Source organism: Parus major, chromosome 7, assembly GCF_001522545.3.
Source record: "Parus major isolate Abel chromosome 7, Parus_major1.1, whole genome shotgun sequence".
Classification (NCBI taxonomy): Eukaryota; Metazoa; Chordata; class Aves; order Passeriformes; family Paridae; genus Parus; species Parus major.
This window is the reverse complement of record NC_031776.1, coordinates 18,357,518-18,377,194: the sequence shown is the minus strand read 5'-3', so window position 1 is coordinate 18,377,194 and position 19,677 is coordinate 18,357,518. Positions and strand designations below refer to the sequence as shown.

The 19,677-nt window shown below is 38.0% G+C and overlaps 2 protein-coding genes across 3 annotated transcripts; one reads left to right on the top strand and one right to left on the bottom strand.

The window, feature by feature from the left end:
- Positions 1-16: 16 nt before the first annotated feature.
- On the top strand, positions 17-11,038 carry KLHL41 (kelch like family member 41). Of its 2 annotated transcripts, XM_015634844.3 has the most exons (7): positions 17-1,654; positions 3,153-3,310; positions 3,397-3,504; positions 4,347-4,532; positions 5,088-5,234; positions 6,059-6,195; positions 10,942-11,038. In XM_015634844.3, the coding sequence occupies exons 1-6, from the start codon at positions 398-400 to the stop codon at positions 6,168-6,170; spliced, it is 1,968 nt and encodes a 655-aa protein (XP_015490330.2). In that variant the 5' UTR covers positions 17-397; the 3' UTR covers positions 6,171-6,195; positions 10,942-11,038. The 2 variants fall into 2 exon arrangements, with proteins under 2 accessions (XP_015490330.2, XP_015490329.1); XM_015634843.3 differs by lacking the exon at positions 10,942-11,038 and having other exon boundaries at positions 6,059-7,082.
- FASTKD1 (FAST kinase domains 1) lies at positions 7,982-19,019 on the bottom strand. The gene is given in 13 exon segments (XM_033516090.1): positions 7,982-8,559; positions 9,562-9,679; positions 10,631-10,772; positions 11,032-11,145; positions 12,165-12,296; positions 13,056-13,184; positions 13,652-13,678; positions 13,681-13,756; positions 14,520-14,706; positions 15,507-15,575; positions 15,933-16,437; positions 17,199-17,285; positions 18,801-19,019. Coding segments are annotated over 11 exon segments (1,419 nt in total). The 5' UTR covers positions 16,268-16,437; positions 17,199-17,285; positions 18,801-19,019; the 3' UTR covers positions 7,982-8,469.
- Between the last annotated feature and the right edge of the window lie 658 nt (positions 19,020-19,677).

Sequence of the window (19,677 nt, the reverse complement as noted above, 5' to 3'; positions counted from 1 at the left end):
GTGGAGACTTCAATTTGAATTATTTTGGAAAGCAAAACTTTACCTGAAATAACATATATTTTATGTCTAAACAGTAGTGCTTGGTTTAAAACCAAATGGATATTAAGAAGCAGCCCAAAATTTTGACGTCTTTCAGAATTGTTATTTCAGAATATTTAGTAACATGTATCTGTGCAATCTTGCTCATAGCTGTCTCACTGAGGTCAGATTCTGCTATCCTTACTCATGTCAAATAATTTATTACATTGCACATAATCTTACTGATTCAATGTGGAGAATGATGGCAAAACCTGACCATAGTGACTAAGAGCAACAGTTGCTTCTTTCAGTCTTTGACAGCTGCAAGAGCAACTCTGTTTTTCCAAACTGTCCATCCCAAATTCCAACCTGTAAGAGTATGTACCTATATTTAGCAAGTCAGATTAAGTTGCAGAGGCTTCAAGCAGGGCAAAAAGCACATTGGTCTGCCTTTTTTACAGACAAACCTTTGGGCAGACAACAGCTAAAGCTTTCTCCTCCCTCCCCTTTCCCAAGTGTTTGCGAAATGGATTCCCAAAGGGAACTCACTGAAGAGCTCAGACTTTACCAATCTACCCTCCTTCAGGATGGCCTCAAGGAACTCCTTGAAGAGAAAAAGTTTGTAGATTGCTCTCTAAAAGCTGGTGACAGAAGCCTGCCTTGCCACAGATTGATTCTGTCGGCATGTAGCCCTTATTTTCGTGAGTATTTCTTATCTGAGCAAAATGAAGAGAAAAAGAAGGAGGTAGTTCTAGATAACGTTGACCCCAACATCCTGGATATGATTATCAAATACCTTTATTCAGCAAGTATTGATCTCAATGATTCTAATGTGCAAGATATTTTTGCTTTGGCCAGTCGCTTTCAGATCCCTTCTGTATTCACTGTGTGCGTCTCCTATCTTCAGAAGAGGCTTGCTGTTGGTAACTGTCTGGCCATCCTGCGGTTAGGTGTTCTACTTGATTGCCCAAGACTTGCATTTTCTGCCCGTGATTTTGTTTCAGATCATTTTGTGCAGATCTGCCAAGAAGAGGACTTCATGCAGCTTGCCCCGCATGAACTTATCTCAGTTATTTCACCTGACAGTTTAAACGTAGAGAAGGAAGAACTGGTATTTGAAGCAGTAATGAGATGGGTCCGAACAGACAAGGAGAACAGAATAAAGAGCCTGGGGGAAATTTTTGACTGCATACGTTTTCGTCTAATGCCAGAAAAATATTTCAAAGAACAGGTTGAGAAGGATGATATAATTAAAAGCAACTCAGACCTTCAGAAAAAAGTAAAGATTATTAAGGATGCTTTTGCTGGAAAACTGCCTGACTCTAGCAAAAGCACAGAAAAATCAACCAAAGGGGAGGTGAATGGTGATGTAGGAGATGAAGATTTACTGCCTGGCTACCTAAATGACCTTCCCAGGCATGGCATGTTCGTCAAAGACCTGATTCTTCTGGTTAATGACACTGCTGCAGTAGCCTATGATCCTCTTGAAAATGAATGCTACCTAGCAGCCCTCGCAGAACAGATTCCCAGAAATCATTCCAGTATAGTCACCAAACAAAATCAGGTCTATATTGTTGGAGGACTCTATGTGGAAGAGGAGAACAAGGATCAGCCTTTCCAGTCATACTTCTTCCAGGTACAATCTTTATAATTGTTGTTATAACAATAATAGGTGCTTATAAGAGTTACTGAAAAGTGTTCTGAGTCTCTGCAAGTGGGTTGTCTAGTCTCTTTGTATGGTGATGGAGAGAAGTATCTAGAGAGAGTTATTTTTGTCTCACAGACAGAGATGAAACTGAGGGACTTGCATCTTCTTTTTTGGGATAACCCCTGGTATGATCTCAGAAAGTATTAAAAAGATATTCTATCTAGGCACTGGCTTTCATGAAGGCCCATATTTTTCATATTACAGATGTCTCAATTTAGGTCTAATATTTTTCTAAAATACTTTTTGTGTATTTTTGTTAACTTTGATGAAAGTTGGAGTGTTTTAGCTGATTTAGATCTGATGAGATGTCTTCTTTTTTGCATCTGAAATACTTTCATGACAGCAGTAATTTGTGTATTTTAAGTGCAATTTCTGTTACTAAGACTGCAGAAGTCCTTTTTGTCATATCTACACTTGAAAGCCTAAGGGCCATATAAATATGTAATTTAGAGGCAGAAGGGGTTTTTTTTTCCTCAGCAAAGTGTGTCAGTACACTAAATACCGTGTTTAAACTGAGTGTAATTGTAGCTTTGTAAATCTGTATGATATAAGGCTGATAAGTACTAACTGTAACTCCACAATATATTTCACGAAAATTTGAAAGAATGTGGTTTCTCATGCTTATACCATAAACTAAGTCTGTTGTGTTTTTAGCTACATGTTTGGTATATATTTAAACTATTCTGTGGTGAATTATGCAATATGGCCACAACCTCTCTTTAGGCACACTGGCCCAAAAGAGTAAAGTCTGGTTTCAATATGAAATAAAGCATAGTAATGAGCAGTGATAGAATTTTGAAGCCTTCAGATATTAAAAAGTGCAAATACAGGAGTTTATAGGAGTATGGCTCACTCATTTCACGCACAATAAAAGACTTGGTTTCAGACATTTGTTAAATTGATGAGAGGGAAGTCTTAGGGGAGGGACTAATGCTGTTTAATTTCCTTATGTAGGTATAAAACACTTAGCACTGAAGTGAAAAACTTGTTACAGAAATATTCTTCCCATAAAAATAGCACATTGGTGTAGTAATGTGTATTTAGTCCAGAGCTGAATAAATCTCAGGCTACTAGAAAGGGGCCTCTGAGAGACTAAACCTCAAGACTGTTACTAAAAATAGGTGAAGTTTTCAAAATTCTACTTTATATGTCAACATCCATTTCCTGAAATCATGTTCACACAAATAGAGTTGTATGGCACTGACTCTTCTAGATCTCAGCACAATGAAGAAGCATGGGTGGGTGGAAGACATCATTCATTAGGAAACTAATGAAACTAAACTAGGGAGGGGCAGGTTGTTCAGGCAAGCAGAATTGCTGTTGAGAGACACTACATGCCAATAGTTAAGTTCTGTGGAACAATATTAATTGTATGGATTTTTACCGTTTGCCTTTCCTAACCCTTCCTGTTCTGATGCTCTTTCAGCTGGACAGCATTGCTGGTGAGTGGGTTGCCCTTCCTCCACTGCCGTCAGCCAGGTGTCTCTTTGGGCTGGGAGAGTCAGACAACAAGATCTATGTAATAGCAGGCAAGGACCTTCGCACTGAGGAGTCACTAGATTCAGTATTGTGCTATGACCCTGTGTATGTTTCAAATTTAATTATGCCCACTGATATATAGATGACCAATTGTTAGTTGAAAAAACCTAACAGTGATCTTCTTGTTCCAGGGCAATGAAATGGGGTGAGATCAAAAAGCTGCCCATCAAAGTATATGGCCATGCAACTATCTCAAACAATGGATTGATATATTGTCTTGGTGGAAAAACTGATGATAAGTGAGTTTCTAAGTCTTTTTATGACAATTAATAACATTATCTTCTTGGTCCTTAATAGATAATATGTCCTCACACTCAGGAATTAGGGTTTCCTTTTCTGCCTATCTGGATTAAGGTTGCTAACAGTCTGGTACAGGGGAACACATTACGGTATGTAGGATATATTTTTTGGTGACAAGGTAAATTACATATAAATTGTAATTCAACTTGCTATTTTAATAACCATACTTTACTTATTTCCAAGGCAAATTTTATTTACATTGCAGACAGATTACTAATATGTAGCTATGAGGACCATCACTGAAAGCATTCTTTCCTTTCAGATAGAAATACCTAGGTGCACTGGAATTATGGTCTCAGTTTTTCCAGTTTTCTGATCTGTGATACCTGTTACACCTTAATGGGTATGACATTAGGAAAATGAAATTTCCATTCACACTGATCATGTGGCGGTAATTTTTAAGTGTTTTTAAAGGGGATATTTAAGATAGAAGTTTGTCATATAAGCCAAAGCACCATCATAATCTTTCCTTTACATAACCTTTGCTATATATTCCTCCACAAATCCATCTGAATACATTATGCTGGGAAATGTTGTCTTTCTCCTCAAAGGTACTATGAAATGGCTGACCTGTGTAATGTAAACCACATTTGATTTAGTCCTATGGATGCAAGTAGAGCTTTATAGACAATGCAAGGATTCTCAGATTAGGTACAAGAAAGGATCTCCAAGAGAAGAAAGGTAGTATAGATAAACCCATAAAGTCTACCTTAATTAGATCTACTTGGAACAAGTCAAAAGTTCATTAGAAATGATCACTGCTTTTCTTTTTGCTCCCCAGGAAATGCACTAATAGATTATTTGTGTACAATCCCAAGAAAGGAGACTGGAGAGACCTGGCTCCAATGAAAGTGCCTCGCTCAATGTTTGGAACAGCCATCCATAAGGGCAAGATTGTCATTGCAGGTGGTGTCACTGAAGAAGGCCTTACTGCATCTGTTGAAGCTTTTGACTTGACCACCAATAAGTGAGTGCAATATTCAAGCTATTTGAATCAAGTGTTTTATCATCTAGGCTTTTAGGAGCTCTGAGGTAAGAGATATAAAGCTTTTCAGGTACCCATACTCCCACTGAGACATTTGGTCTACAGTCACATTTTCAGCAACAGCAGCAGTTCACAGAGCAGGTCTCTAGACATTTTTCCTGCACCCGCACACACTCAAATTATTATGCTAATGCCACTTGAAATAAATACGCATTTTGGAAACCATAGGGGAAAATGAGAATAAGTGGGGAACAATATGTCTGTATGAAGCATATTACTGAAGAATCAGTGAATCTGTAAGAAGTTGTTCTTGGGAAAAGATGTCTTAATAGTGTAATTGTGTCACACTTAGCAGTTGCAGAAGTCTCTGAGGGGACTGAGACACTGGAGCTTACTGCTGATAAATCTCAGAATTTTTTCCTTTTTTCCTAAACCATGGCCTTGGTACCTGAATTTGTTGCCCAGAGAAGTATTTGAGTGCATTTAGTTTACAATATTTCTCACGTGTTTAACTTGATTTTTTCTTTCCATCCTTAGATGGGAGGTAATGCCTGAATTTCCCCAAGAGAGAAGTTCTATTAGTTTAGTCACTTTAAGCGGAGCTTTGTATGCTATTGGAGGCTTCGCAATGATTCAACTTGAATCTAAAGAATTTGCACCTAGTGAAGTCACTGACATATGGAAGTAAGTTTAATTTTAGTCACTCTTTCCTGGTCAAAACTCTTATCTAAAACTGAGGGTTGTAGACACTGGAGGCTAACACTGTTTTTCTGTTTAAGTCTGAAAATGATCCATAGAGCAGGTTGTAAAGCAGTTGTTGACAGATAAAAAGGTTTGTCAGAATGTAACAAATAAACATGAGACTTGGATCTAATGACTACTTCCACCTACTAATTATTTGACCAGTCCAAGTCATGATCTTTAGCTTCTTTAGAAGGGTAAATTGCCATCTCTTGGCAAGTTTAGCCTTGCCAATAAAAACATTCTTTTGTGACACTGTGATGCAGAAAAGCATCCATACACAGAGGCCTGTACGTACTGATGTGTTGATGGTCAAATGAATAACTGTTCCAAGAGAATCAGAAGTCTCTAGCCCCTAGATTTTTTTTGAGCTAATCATAGCAGCAGTGATGATACATCAGATCTCTGCTGCAACTCCTAGTTGCTAATGTATATTCAGAAGTTTTAGTTGGCAGTAGGAAGGAAAACCCCCCCAGCTTTATATGCAAGAATCTGAAGAAATTCAAAAGGGATGTTTTAGGTGAAAGCTTTTTAAAAGCATGACACAGGTCAGCAAGAAGCTTTAGGGACCAGGAAAAGACTAACTTTTGTGCAAGAACATCTTCCTGTTCTGGAGTAGGGGACAAAAGCAGCCTTTCATGGCACCCTTCAGGACATGGTTGCTACAAGCCTTTGCAACAGGTGGACTATCCTCCTTTTCATGTATGTGTGCTGAATCATCAAACTCAAACTAAAAAAGCTATTTCCTAACATTTTTTTAAATGCAGGTATGATGATGAGAAGAAGGAATGGGTTGGCATACTAAAAGAGATCCGATATGCTACTGGAGCCTCCTGCCTGGCCACACGCTTAAACCTGTTCAAGTTATCAAAACTGTAAACAAAATGCTGGAAGATATGATATGGTGAGGGAGTTTTGATAGGCTCTTCTGGTTTTGTTGCATGAAAATGTCCCCAAATTGTACAGTTTTGTAGCAGCATACTAGTCATACTGGGAACTGTTAAAAAGTTCATTTGTCTGTCCACTTCCTGTACTTCCTAGCTAACCAGCAACCACTGAATTTTTGCCAGTGTTTAAATTTCTAAAGGGTTATAATTAATGTTGATTAGATTAAGATTTTGGCAAGAACTCAATTTTCCACTCTGTGAAATTGCAAACAACGCTAGTTAGACTTCCTTATACTCAATGCAATCCAGGTATTGGTAGCTTGTCCTCCAAACAATGCGCACGAATTAAGTGTTAAGTTAAATACAACTAATAGGTAGCTAATTTTATTCTAACTGGCTTTTTGTAGGGCCAGATTTCCCCACTTAGTAATGTATGTAAATCCTGCACTCTTCAGTGGTATCTTGGAAATATCTTCTCATGACAGACCTCAAAAAAATAATTTTGCTTGGAATTGAAATGAATATTTTAAGCAAAAGTGGCTTAATACTATGTGGCCTTAATAAATGCCAGTTTCATCCAAAGCTATACTAGTAGACAGAGGAGAGGGGTAGAGAGAGAAGTTCACAAGGTTAGTAGCTCTGCTGTTTCACCTACTACGTTTAAACTTCTTATAACAAGGATTTTCCACTTTTTTTATGCTTTTATATTTATTTCCAAAGCAAATATTTTATGGAAGTTTTTCTCAGAGATGTAAGGCAAATAACAAGCATTCATGAAAAAGTCCTGAAAGAACTATCTTTAGCAAGTATCTGTGCCAGAGAGGACTTTTTCATTTACTCTAGAGTTGATGCATTTTGATGTTGAAACTTTTAACAATTAAACTTTGTTTTTAAAACTATAAAAGTATCACTTGATGGAATCTTTTTTTAGTGATTAGCTCATCATCGCTATCATATTGACAGGACACAGATCGCTTAGTACAGCCTTTGCCCAAAATAGAGCACTCAGTTTTCTTCAGAGCATGCTTACCATTTTTTTGTAGAGTATCTCTTCAAAGGATTTCTCCATTGCATAAAGAGTGTGTCATCAGTCTAAAGGATTGCGTAAATTTAATTACAACTGAGGTAGCAGGAAAACTGGAAAAGAAGGCCACCACATTTGATTGAATAGCAGCGCCAACTATCAAATGACCCCTTGCATTGCCTTCCTATGAGACAGAAGTAACATATGCAGAAGCACAGCCATCATAGTTCACCTCAGTATCTTACTGTTCACTAGTACTTAATCTGTAGGGCATTTTCCCTTTAGTACCCAAATCTGCAGCTGTGCTTAGCACTTTTTTATTGGCTCCAGTTAGGTCACTGGTTTACACCACCCATCTGCTCTGTGTCCTGCTTCTACTAAATAAGCAAGAAAACATATCCTCATTGCACATATGAGAAAACAGGCACAGTTGGCAATCACCCTAAGGTGAGGGCAGCTGTAGGCACTACGTGGCCACCTCTGGACATGGGATTATTTGCCAAGCATGACACCCCTGCAAACAGTTACCGCTCTACAATGAACATTCTCCTGGCTATTCCACTTCTATATCTCAGTGTCTTATGCCTCTTGCACAAGGCCTGGCAGGGTTTTCAAGTGTGAAGGTGTTCCAAAAGGCTCAGCCATTCTTCTGCACACACCAGATCACAGGGTAAGAGAAGCAGCTGGAGGTTCCTCACCACACAACTCTCTCCCCCAGCACAGTACCCCACAGTACCTCTGTTCTGAGAATGGAAACTGAATGACTTTAAAAGCAGCACTATTCTTAGCAAATCTGCATTTCAGTTTCTTGGTTTCAGAGTACAGATACTGCTCGATTCCTAACTGTTCATTTTGGCACACGCTGGAGGACAGACATAGTTTCCAGTACATTGCTGACTCCACTCTCCTAGTCAATAGTATTTCCAACTTTTTCTGTGGAGAGTTTTATGTCTGGCTAAGCCTCTGTGCTATTTATTCAGGAGATAATAATGTAATTTGATTGCAAAACTGCCAGATTCCTTTGCTCGTAATAGCTTGCAGATAATGAGAAATTCTAAGTATCCTTATCACATCTTCACAGCCCACTGTGACCTGCCTTTTGCAATCCCTAATAAATTGAGGATTAAATGTCTTTACACCTAATGACTTTGGCAAGCCTTGATCCAGCTGATACAGATAGAGATTTTTGAAAAAGTATTCCAGGATTACAAGATGTTTGATGGTACATAAACTTTTTATAAAAGTACTTTAGACTGCATGTCTTATATCACTGTATTCCATACAGCTGCTGCCTCAGGTATTCCAGCTGTTCACCTTTTGTTGACAGAACCACAGAATTCCATTCGAAGTGAGCAATCTGTAGAACAGGATGGTACAAACTGACTTTTAACATTGGTATAAACCACATACCAGATAAGAAAAAATAAAAGGCTTTCCGATATCTGTTCTTCACTTGAAGATACTTACCACTTGATACCTCAAAGCCTGGCATACTCTATGAATGAAAAGATCCATTTCTTATTGCAAGATTCTTCTTTATCTAAGTACAGTCAGTCTGCTTCCAAAAAGCAGCATAGTTGCAGAGACATAAAACACATATCCACACAATACAGGCTGTGACAACTCCATTACACACTCCCCTCTTTTAAAACCCAAACTGAGAGAAAAATCACAGGGTACTGTACTTTTTAATGCTAATGTATCAGACTGGAATGGTGTATCAGTAGACACATGAGAAAGGATGATGATTCCATTTAAAAAAAACCTAACCAACAAAATTTAATCTTAAAGAAGAATTCTAGCTAAAATTAGGTTAGGTGAGTAATTAAATATATAGGAGCCTCCACATTAATGAGTCTCCATTTCCCAAATGTTTCAGTGCTGGTGGGGAATTATCTCTGGCCTCTAGTGTTCCCTGTCACAGCACTATCACTGCAGCAGACAAACAGCATCCATATCCTATCTGGCAGCTGCCAAAATTGTCTTACTACTCAAAGAGGGTATGCTCAATCTTTTTCTACCATAGAATCTTCAGTGAAATTGAGCTGAAGCTCTCATTTCACTTTTTCTCCTTTACTCAGGCTACAAAGAGATTGCTAGTTTGCCTGTGGTAAGGTCAGACTGGGACCTTTTGACTACAGTTTTGCTTCACCTTCTTTCAGAGAAGGTGTGAGTTCTATGAAGTCCTTACACCATTTAGAGAACAGCTTAGAATTTCCCCCCTAAATACAAGAATTGCTCTCTCCCAGTAGGTGCTTTTAATGATAAAACCAATCTCTAAACCTGTTGCATGGGAAATGGATCATTTTGCAATGCTGATACAATGCAGAAAGGACACAAAGTGTTGCTGACTGCTCACCTGAAATACTGGATACCCCAGCATCTCCAGGTGTCACTTTTTCACTGCAGGTTCTCCTTTCAGATAACATGAATAATCTTCGCTAAAAGCTTGTGAATCAAGAAGTTCCAAAGCAATTCTGCAAACAGTAAAAATGTGCATTTACTTTCAGGTCCTACCTGAATAGCAAGAAGTGATAGTTCAGTATTTATTGATAGTTGCAGCAAGACTAGATAAACCTGACAATTCTCAGAAAATAAAAATTAAACAACTGCCTGGAAATAGACAAAACATTTTCCTATTTATCTAGAGATACTTGAATTCAGAAAAAGCAATTTCTCCCTGCATCTGTTTTTATTCCAATGGTAAAAACAACTAACTAGCATTTTCAAGGCTTACTTTTGAAGAGGTGTGAGGAAAACAGTATTCCAATCTCATGAAACACATTTCAAGAACCTGTACTGGGTTTGGCTGGGATGGAGGTACTGTTCTGCATACCAGTTCTTATGGTGCTGTGACCAGAACTTGTGACCAGAACTGTAAATAATACACCAATATCTTGGCTACTGCTGAAAAGTGCTTGCACAGCATCAAGGCCTTCCCTGTTTCTCCCGCTCCACTCGCAGTGCATACGGGCTCATTGACAAGAGCTTGGGAAAGGACGCAGCTGGGAGGGAACCTCAGCTGCCTAAGGTGCTATTTCACACCACACATTATGCCCAGCAGTAAAGCAGAGGGGACTTTAGCCACAGGTCTGCTGTAGGTGAATGGCTGCATGGCCATTGATTGCTTTGTTTCCCTCTCCTCCCTTTTTTTTCCCTGCACTTATTTAACTGTCTTAATTGCAACCCAGGAGGTTTCTTTCCTTGCTGTTATGCTCCACGTTCTCTCCCCTATCACACTGCAGGGACATGAGCCATGCCATGCAAATGGGAAGCAGCAGCTGCCACTAACCCACCACACTCCAGAAGGCTAAATCTCATTAGACTTTGGAAAAAGGAACAGAACATTAGGACATGAGCATCAAAAACCTGGTCTAAACTGGATGTAAGCTTGGAAGAGCTAATATACAAGAATTCAATATACTGACCTTTGAGCTCCCAGTGGCAGAGCCTTTCTCCTTTCATCCTTGATGTCATGTCTAAAGTGTATTCCCCCCACACCATTCAAAGGTACACTCTGAGCCATATAGGAAAGAGGCTTTTTATTTACATCCAGGACATACTCAAAATCTGCCAGAAAACAAAACAAACCTGTTTACTGACAAAATAAAAAAAATTTGACGTGTATAGTGTTGACTTCTAGAAAAACTGATAGCCATAATTAGAGATACCCAACATTATTTATACTGTAAAGAACTTTTTAGAAACTGTATTTTATATAACGATTTCTTCTTTGCAGTATCTTGTGGCCATCAGAAGCTTCCTAATCTTGGTGATAACAGTGATACAAAAGGACTCCATAACAATTTTTAGGGTGTTAACTTCTCACCTATTTCATAGTAGTACGGTGTGACAACAGACATTCTTGAGTAATGGCTCCCTCCTAAGATCTCTGTCAGCATTCTGTGAATATGCTGTTGCTGTGGATTTATTCGGCTTGTACCTACAAAGACAAAATAAAGAATTCATACGTCAAAACTTCCACAGACAAAATTCTGAAAATAGTGTTTTGAGACCTTGTATTTTTGACAGCCAGGCTACTGAATTAAATATTTTCCACAGATCCTGAGTGTTATTCTATCATAATTCAGAAACAAAGTGATCATATTTTAGCTAGAAAGTGGCAGGTGCATGCTATTAAGTAAATTTCAAATCCACACTTTATGTCCCAGGATTTTTTCATTCACATACTACAAAAACTTAAGTTTTAGGTTTCACATGGTGGAGTTTGTTTGCTTTTTATTATGTTTAGACATGTATTTACTCACCTTGTGTTTATTATAGCCGTACCACACTATCTGCCACTTCACTGTCCATTGCAGATTAACACCTTGCTCCATTAAACACCAGTTTTAGAGACAAAGTAGCTGAGTACTGTGAATATCAAAGTAGATCTCCCCAGGAGAATTAGTGGAGGAGATACTGTGTTTGCATTAGAAGGATTTTCTGAATTGATCACTACTCTGAAAGATCTCAGCTGCTACACTTAAACATTAGCCTACTTTATCTCTCATCCCTGATTGGTCTTGACTCTTGTGAGGAAGAAGGGAGGATCAAGTTCAAAAGGAGGCAGTAAAAATATTTACCTTGAAAAATTTAAGTCATAACAGTTTTGTAACTGAACAGAGAGCAAAATGACCCATCTCCTCCAGTAGAACATGATCCTCTTCCTGCCTTTCCATCCTTCATGCCACATACACTGTTTCTGGTATTTAAATTTTAATTATTCTGCAGAAATATCCCATGTCTATTACATTAATTCTCACAAGGAAAACCAGTTTTCTCCCACTTGTACTACTGAGTGATTTCACTTTCCAAGAATACACACTCAGCAGAGAGGATGTGCCTTCTATTGTATGCTAGCATTGCCATGACGGTTTTAGAAGAAACATCTAGTATATCGTTTAAAAAATTGGCTATTATGAGTAACAAGTGCAGTTTTTCCTGTCCTAAATTACGTACTGTTATGAAAGACACGTTGGCAGTATGGCTCATGAAACCAAGGGATGTGAAACTCTGAGCATTCCAGACAGACTGCTCTGTTCAATTTCATGAGGCTTGAGTCGACCCTCTGCTTCACTGTATCAGGCAGGACTGGTTTAAAAAACACAATACACAGAAATGTGTGAACTGGAATGTGAAAAATCTAACAAATTGAACTAAATGGTAGCCTCTGAATTTTTTACTAGAAATGGAAATATCTGTATACTATGGCATTTATAAAACTCATGTGACAGAATTTAAGAAAGGTTCTCAAAATCCTTGAGAAAATAAATTTAAAAACCACAGTTCTGCTCAACATTAAGAAAAACAGCAAGACAGAAGATAGAAAATGCTTCTGTTGTGCAAATTTAATTAAGTAGTTGAGGACAAAATGGCAAGAGTACATTGATAATGAACAATGTAGAGGTAGAGAGCAATGAAACAGTCAAACACTCGGTCTCTTACTTAGAGAGAAGAGACAGGTAGGATACATTCCTTGCAGACAAGAATCCCACATTACTGCTTTAGCTTTGTGACTATTTCTAGTAATAAACACCACAGTATGGTAATATTATTTCCAATAAAATTGAAGAATTATTAAAAACTGAGTGCAATAAGTTTTCTATAGAATTTGTTTTATATTACTTTCTCCCGTCTGCAATACAGGCCTGTACTTTTAAAACAAAGAACAGATTTTTGTCCATTCCTTCCCTTTTAGCACTCAAATTAGGACTATATTATATAGAGGATGTATTTCCTAAAACCAGAATAATTTAAAGAGTAATTCTGTATCTCAAGTCATATCTAAGTCCCAACTGCATTTTATGCCAAATGCTACACAATCAAATTCGTCATAAGCTAGATAGCTACCTTTAAGTTGAGCATCAAATTTGCTTAGGAAAGAAACATTAAATATCATTGTTATCAGAACTGGAGGAAAATACCCAGCCATTGCCAAAACATGACCAAGCAGCACCAAGTGATAAGTTTCAAGATGACCTTGAAAAACCAGAGAGAAACCCCTATTAACACATGACGAAGTTGAAAGGATTTGCAATGCCCTTTCCCTGGCCTCTCAAATCATCTGATTTTCTCTCTAATGTACAACACAAATCCATACACATTTCCTCTACAATTTTAACTATTTCTTTGTGATGAATCATAAAATGTAGTTCCAAAATGATGATTCCTTGGGGAACACAAGAATTCTATCCAATAACAACAGAGTAAGTTAATCAGAATTTTCACTTACATTTTACTATGCCAAAAATCCTTTGCTAGTCCCTTATCAACAGTCATTTTTTAACGGAATGAAACAAAACCCAAATTGAATATTTGTCATGGTTTAACCCCAGAGTTAAGGGTTAAGAGAATTAGTAGTAACATACTTACCTTTACTTTGCTTAGCAAAAGTGCCATTCTATTGCCATTTTCATTCAGTAAAAATCTTTGACTATTGCACTTACTCAAGTTAGAAGTAAGATGTTGGATCTTTTAAAGAATTCTTCATTGTCAGGAGGGTTCAAAGCAGAGAAAAGGAAGAGAATAAAATAGATTTCAGAGGGGGGAATCTGAAAAAAAAAGACATCCTAAATCAAGTCACCACAAAATACCCTAATACTGTTTAATAGTAAGGTTTTATAATTAATTCAGAATTTGGAGATTTAAGAATAGATGAACTATTTTCTAATTTTTTTCTTTAGTCAACTTTTCCTGGAGAAAATAATAAAAAAAAAAATATGTAGCAACAGTTGAAATTGCAGCCACAACTAAAAATTTATTTCATGTAGGTGGTCCAAGTGTTTCTATACACTTAAAGAACCTTTTAAGAAGGCTTTGCATTAAATGTTTGCTTTAAGAAACTAAACTGCAACAGAATAAAATTGAAGATTTATATGAACACCAGATTGAGAATGAGAAAAGAGAAAGAAAAAAAGAGCAATTTTGACCAAATAGACAGGATATTGGGGAAATCCCCACAACACTGTACTGTTAAAATATCCACCATGTGATGAAACTATTTATAAAGAAGTTTAAAAAAAATTAAGATGGTCAAATGTAAAGTTGAATGTAAAGGATTATGACTAACCTAACACTGAGTGAACAATAAAAAAGAATTGAGAATTAACGATAAGCTAATTTATATACAAAGCAAATTTATATACATAGAAGTAAAACAGCTTTAAGTGAGCACAAAAAAATGATGATCTCCAAATCATGTACACTGAAGAAAACTCTTAAAAATGTGTGGATTGTGCTCTGAAACATATCAACTACTAACCTGTCCTTTCTCACTGAGTAACTCACAGTAGACAGAAAGAAAAACTGTGATACCTTGTTTATATTTTCAACAGTCACACAAGCTATTCTGTCAAATAATGCAGGACAACAGTGGTCTGATTTTATGAGAAAAAAAGACAAGGGTAAAACATTTGCCCATGTTATTTGATCTATCAAGCGTTGAAACATGGCCAGAGTTTTCTCATTCAGAACTTGTTCAAACCACTTTCCATTCACATAACTATAACCAAGGTTATAGCCAAATTACAAAACAAGGAAATAAAGTATCTAAGCAAAAAAACTAGGTGTTTTTTATTAAAGCACGTTGTGTATATGGAGTTCTACAAGAATTAGTTGTCCTTCACTTAACCAGCCCAAGAAATCTATAAAGAGTATATTCTAAACAATGATGTCAAATGGATAAAATGATTATGAGCAATTTATTGCTTTAATATAATTTTGTTTTCAAGCTACACTGTATTTATTTACTTGTCAAGATGCATCACATATTCAGAAGAGGCAATTCTCTGATGCTGGTGACTTGGTTCTGCCATTATCCCAAGATTAAAGAAAAAAAACTACAATATCCCCCCTCAAAAAAAAAAAAAAAAAAAAAAAAAATAAAGCAAAACACAGCAACAAAATCCACAGAGGGAAAATGTTTAAATACAAAATGTTTCAAGTAAAATTGAGATAAGTATGGTTTTAACAACCATTTAAGACCTGGACAGCAATCACTAAGATAAAACTGTAAATATGAAAAACTGCAATTCACTTCAAACACATGAGTCTACACAGACAATAAATTTCAAAATCTCAAGTGTTGGACCCTGTTGTTGCAGTGTCCGAATCTCTCAAGCACTTGTGTACCAAAGTCTATATGTATAATTTTCAAAACCTTCAAAAATACAACTGACATTTAAAATACTCCTATTATGTTTTAATCATAAATACTCTTTGGGAACTCTTACATAACCTCACATGAAGCAAATCATGCTCACAACTTAAACCTTTCACAAAGCACGGCAGGACAATACTTACCTTTCTAATCTTTTCCATGCCTCTGGAACAAGCACTTTTGCTAGGGAAACATGGTGTTCAACATCGAGCCTTCAAAATAAAGACAATTCTTCAATAGTTATAAAGAAATAAGACATACAACCTTTCATTATTTATCACAATGTTTTACTTTTCTATCATTCCCTCCATTCAAACAGATTATAAACATTTATGCATGAATAATCAGAATTCATAATTATAAAACATATTTACTGGGACTGCAAAACAGATCTGTTCTGCCTCTGTCTCCAGAACTGAGGCACAGAACATTATGCTGTGCCACACAGTCAAGAGCACAGAAGCTGTGTGGCAGGGCAGTCTCACCACAGTCTCCTTATGAGATAGAATTTTGACTACAAAGGTTTCTCTTTGTATTACCTAATACAAAATATATTTAATGTTCTTTACCTCAGGATGCTATATAAGATGTCCACTATCACCTCATCTTCCATGTGTTTCACCTTGTTTTCGGCCAAAATGCAAAGGGTAAGAAACTGGGAGTGATTTCTTACATAGTCACTAGTCCTTAAGAGTGAGGGCCTCTTCTTTTGCAATTGCCACAGCATGTTCAATGCAATTCCCACATGCTTTTCAGAAAGTCTGGCCTTGTTCCTTCTAACAAGGCTGAACACTTCATCTTCATGGGTGCAGCCATTTATCTGGTTCAAAAGCAGATCACTGCACAGAGTCCGAGCCTGGTAACGTCTCAGTGCAAACAAGCAAACCTGCCTCATACAAAGCATTTTGCTATGCCTACCAGCTAGCTTTAAAGTGTCCAGAAAAATTTTTCTTTCAATTTTCACAGTAAACCATGCTGTTACTAACAAGAAACTCAAGTATTTTAAAAACAGAAGACTATTTTTCTTTGATCCTGTATGGTCACTGTATTAAGAAGAAGCCAATTCTGAGGTACCTGTAATGAGAAAGTATCAAAGCACTTAATTTCAGTGACAACCAAAAAGTGAAAATCAGTGTCTCTACATTATGATGTTCTAAGTAAGCTAAACTTAAGAAGAACCTACAGCCTTGACTCTTCTCATAGAAAAGCTCCCAACAACAAACACTGACATGCTCACAAGTACTATGAAGTTAGTCAACTTCAAATTAAGTTTTCAAATTTAGAAAACTGCCTTTAAAGGGCACACGTGCAATCAATGCTACTACTGAGAAGGAAAAGCTGAAGATTTTCCACATGCCAGCACTGCATGTGACTATGTGACCTTGCTCTCACTAGGCCATAATCCCAAACTGGGGTCCAGGAACTACCAGAAAATACAACTATTGGTGGGAAAATGAAGTGAGATGGCTTCTAGTTGAGAAGATTGATCACCTTTGTATTATTGATCAACAACACATCATCAGCTGAAACTGCCATTGCACTAAAGAAAAGCAACCTGATTACAAATTATAATGGAAGCTACAGTCTTATCGAATGAAATTGATTAAGTATTCATTTGTTTTCTTAGAATATACCCCAATTTGTACACAGTGCTAACAACTACTTATTCTACAACTTACACAATTGATTCCAAGCTGAAGTACACAAATCACTAATGTCAAAAGCCTTAGTACACCAAAGAGGCCTCATCAAATTCCCTCAATTCAGAGATCATGGAAAAGTCTAGAAGGCTTGCTTTAAAAGATATAATCATTAACAACTAAAATTATCAATACCTTCAGCAAACTTGAATGCTCTTCAACTGTAGGCATGATTCCATCAGTGCAACACTATCAAGGCGATGGCAGAAGTACTCACTAGGTCTGTGGAGGAAGAAAAAACATTATTTGTGCAGCCTGTGCAAGGCACTGAAATCACTCCAGAAAGATGGATATAGGTGGATTTCATTTTGACATTTGTACAATCCTCTTCTTAAAACAAAACACAATAAATGTCACTATCACTGGAGCAGATACAAGGAAAGTCAAAACAAATGGGTTTTAATTTATGATCTGCTATTGTAAGATTTTTCTTTCCTATGCAAAATAAAAGAATACAAAAAAAGGTACAAATTTTTCACATACTATATATTAAGTACTTTTATAATAATGATTTGCATTATAGTCACTTTTCAGATATTGCTTTTATTTTTTCCACATGGTAGTTGCATTTCGGAAGACTTTACTTCCTACAGTAGTGGCAAGCTAAGCTGCAGGAAGTCAGGATAAAGTAGATATCTGAAGAAAACATAAAAACCTTCAGGCTCAGTTTCCTGTAAATCCACATGACACATCTTTTCCCTCTCTTGTGCTGCAAAGGGCCTTGCATCCCCTATCATGTCCCTATGGGGAACCAGGATCTGTAATACAGCTTGCGGGAAGCTTCCAAATATTTCTCTATTCTGTTGAGCAGATGCAAGTGATTTACCACAGACTTTTATACCATTTTAAATCACAGTAAATTGTAATATATTTCAAGAAGTTTATCAATAGAAAATATTGGACGTTTTCAAACATCCAATTACGTACAGTAAAACCAAGAAATGTATATCCACTTAAAGAACTATTTCTGTGTTCTACTTACCATGCAAAACACGCACTAGAAGGACAGGAAGGTGTTTAATATTATTTTTTATCGGTTGAAACACAATAAGCACTTTCAAGGCTTATTATAAAACACAGTGAGCCAAGAAGTCTCCCAAAAAGGAGAAAATGTGGACAGCCACCACTCCCCAAGTATAAGAACTATTAGAGATTTAAGCAACTAAGCCTTAAGAGAGCTGCTTGTGCGGTTCAGGGTGTTTCTGCCATGCTGCCAGAGTCCCCTCAGTTCCCGTGTGCACAGCCACGGGCAATACAACACTCCTGTCCCCAGGTACCAGCGCTAGCGCCGCACCGCCGGCGCTGCTGCGGCGTCCCGCGGAGAGCCCGCCCGCTCCCACCTGCGCACCGCCCGCTCCGTCACCGCGGGCACGTCTGACCCAGCAGCGCCCCACAAAGAGCGTGGGGCATGAGGGGCGCGACTCGCGCCGCCACACTCGATTCCCACCCTCGGGGGGCCGCGGGCACCTCTGAGGGCGCGCTCCCCGTGCGCCAGCTGCACCGGGAGGGCGGGAGGCACCGGGAGGCACCGGGAGGCACCGGGAGGCACCGGGAGGCACCGGGAGGGCGGGCACGGCCGAACTGCCGGCCGGCGAGGGGCGGTAGCGGCTGCCAGCGCTGCCTTCAGCGAGGGCTCCTCACACGGCAAACTCCACCACCCGGCGGAGTTAAACGAGGAAGCAGAGGAGCCAGCGTCAGCTCCGCAGAACCCGATCCGAGGAGAATCTCTCCGTTTACCTTTGCACGGGACCCTTCCTGCTTGCCAGCCACAGCCGGACGCCGCTGGCTCCAAGGGCGGCCGGCTGTGGCCCCAGCGCTCCACGTGCCTCTGCCCTGTCACTCATCGTGCGCATGCCCCGAGGCACAGCATTTCCCATGAGCTGTCGGAAAGCGAAGGGAGAAAGGGAAAAGTCCAGCCAGTTAAGACTTTTTAAAGGAAATAAAAATAATAATTAAAAAGATCCAAGGTTCATACTGACTACTGCATATTAAATAAAGCAACGGTTTTATAATTCATTCTGAGAGGGGAAAAGTTTTCCCTGCCTAGGAAAAGCACAAAGGGACTGAAGCTCAGAAGAGTAAAGTAGAACACCTAGGTTTGTTGTACTGCAATTAATGTTATTTTACAATTTTTTTTTATTTTTTTTTTTTTTTTACTTTGCAACAACGATAAATTTAAAATTATTTAATTAGTTTTGGGAGACAAATTTAACGTATCTTGCAGCAAGTATGTTGCTTGCTAACACAAGGTATGTGTTGAATACACATACCTCCAGGTCCATCCTTCTGGACCTTTTCTCACCATCATTGATAGCAACAAAGAGATTTAGAAAGAATGATAACAATCTCAGATTGCTCTATATTCTATCCAAAAAACAGAACCCAGACTATTACCATGACCAATTCTGACCAGTCGTATTGCAGCTGTCTATTAAATGTCTGGGGTTTTTACTTTTTGTCTGTAACATCCTAATATATTGGATGCCTATGAAGATGGAACTCAAACTGATAGAATAGACCCTAAGTTATTTATTTCAGGTCTGTGGTGTTTCAGAAAAAGAACTTTTTCTTTTTCTTTTTTTTAACTGGATGTTACAATTTTTGTAACTGTGGA

Bases quoted from the DNA above. Each gene is read 5' to 3' on its own strand.
- KLHL41 (XM_015634844.3), top strand. From the start codon at position 398: ATGTACCTATATTTAGCAAGTCAGATTAAGTTGCAGAGGCTTCAAGCA. The intron at 3,505-4,346 runs GTGAGTTTCTAA...TTTGCTCCCCAG, and splicing joins GGTGGAAAAACTGATGATAA to GAAATGCACTAATAGATTAT. The intron at 5,235-6,058 runs GTAAGTTTAATT...TTTTAAATGCAG, and splicing joins GAAGTCACTGACATATGGAA to GTATGATGATGAGAAGAAGG.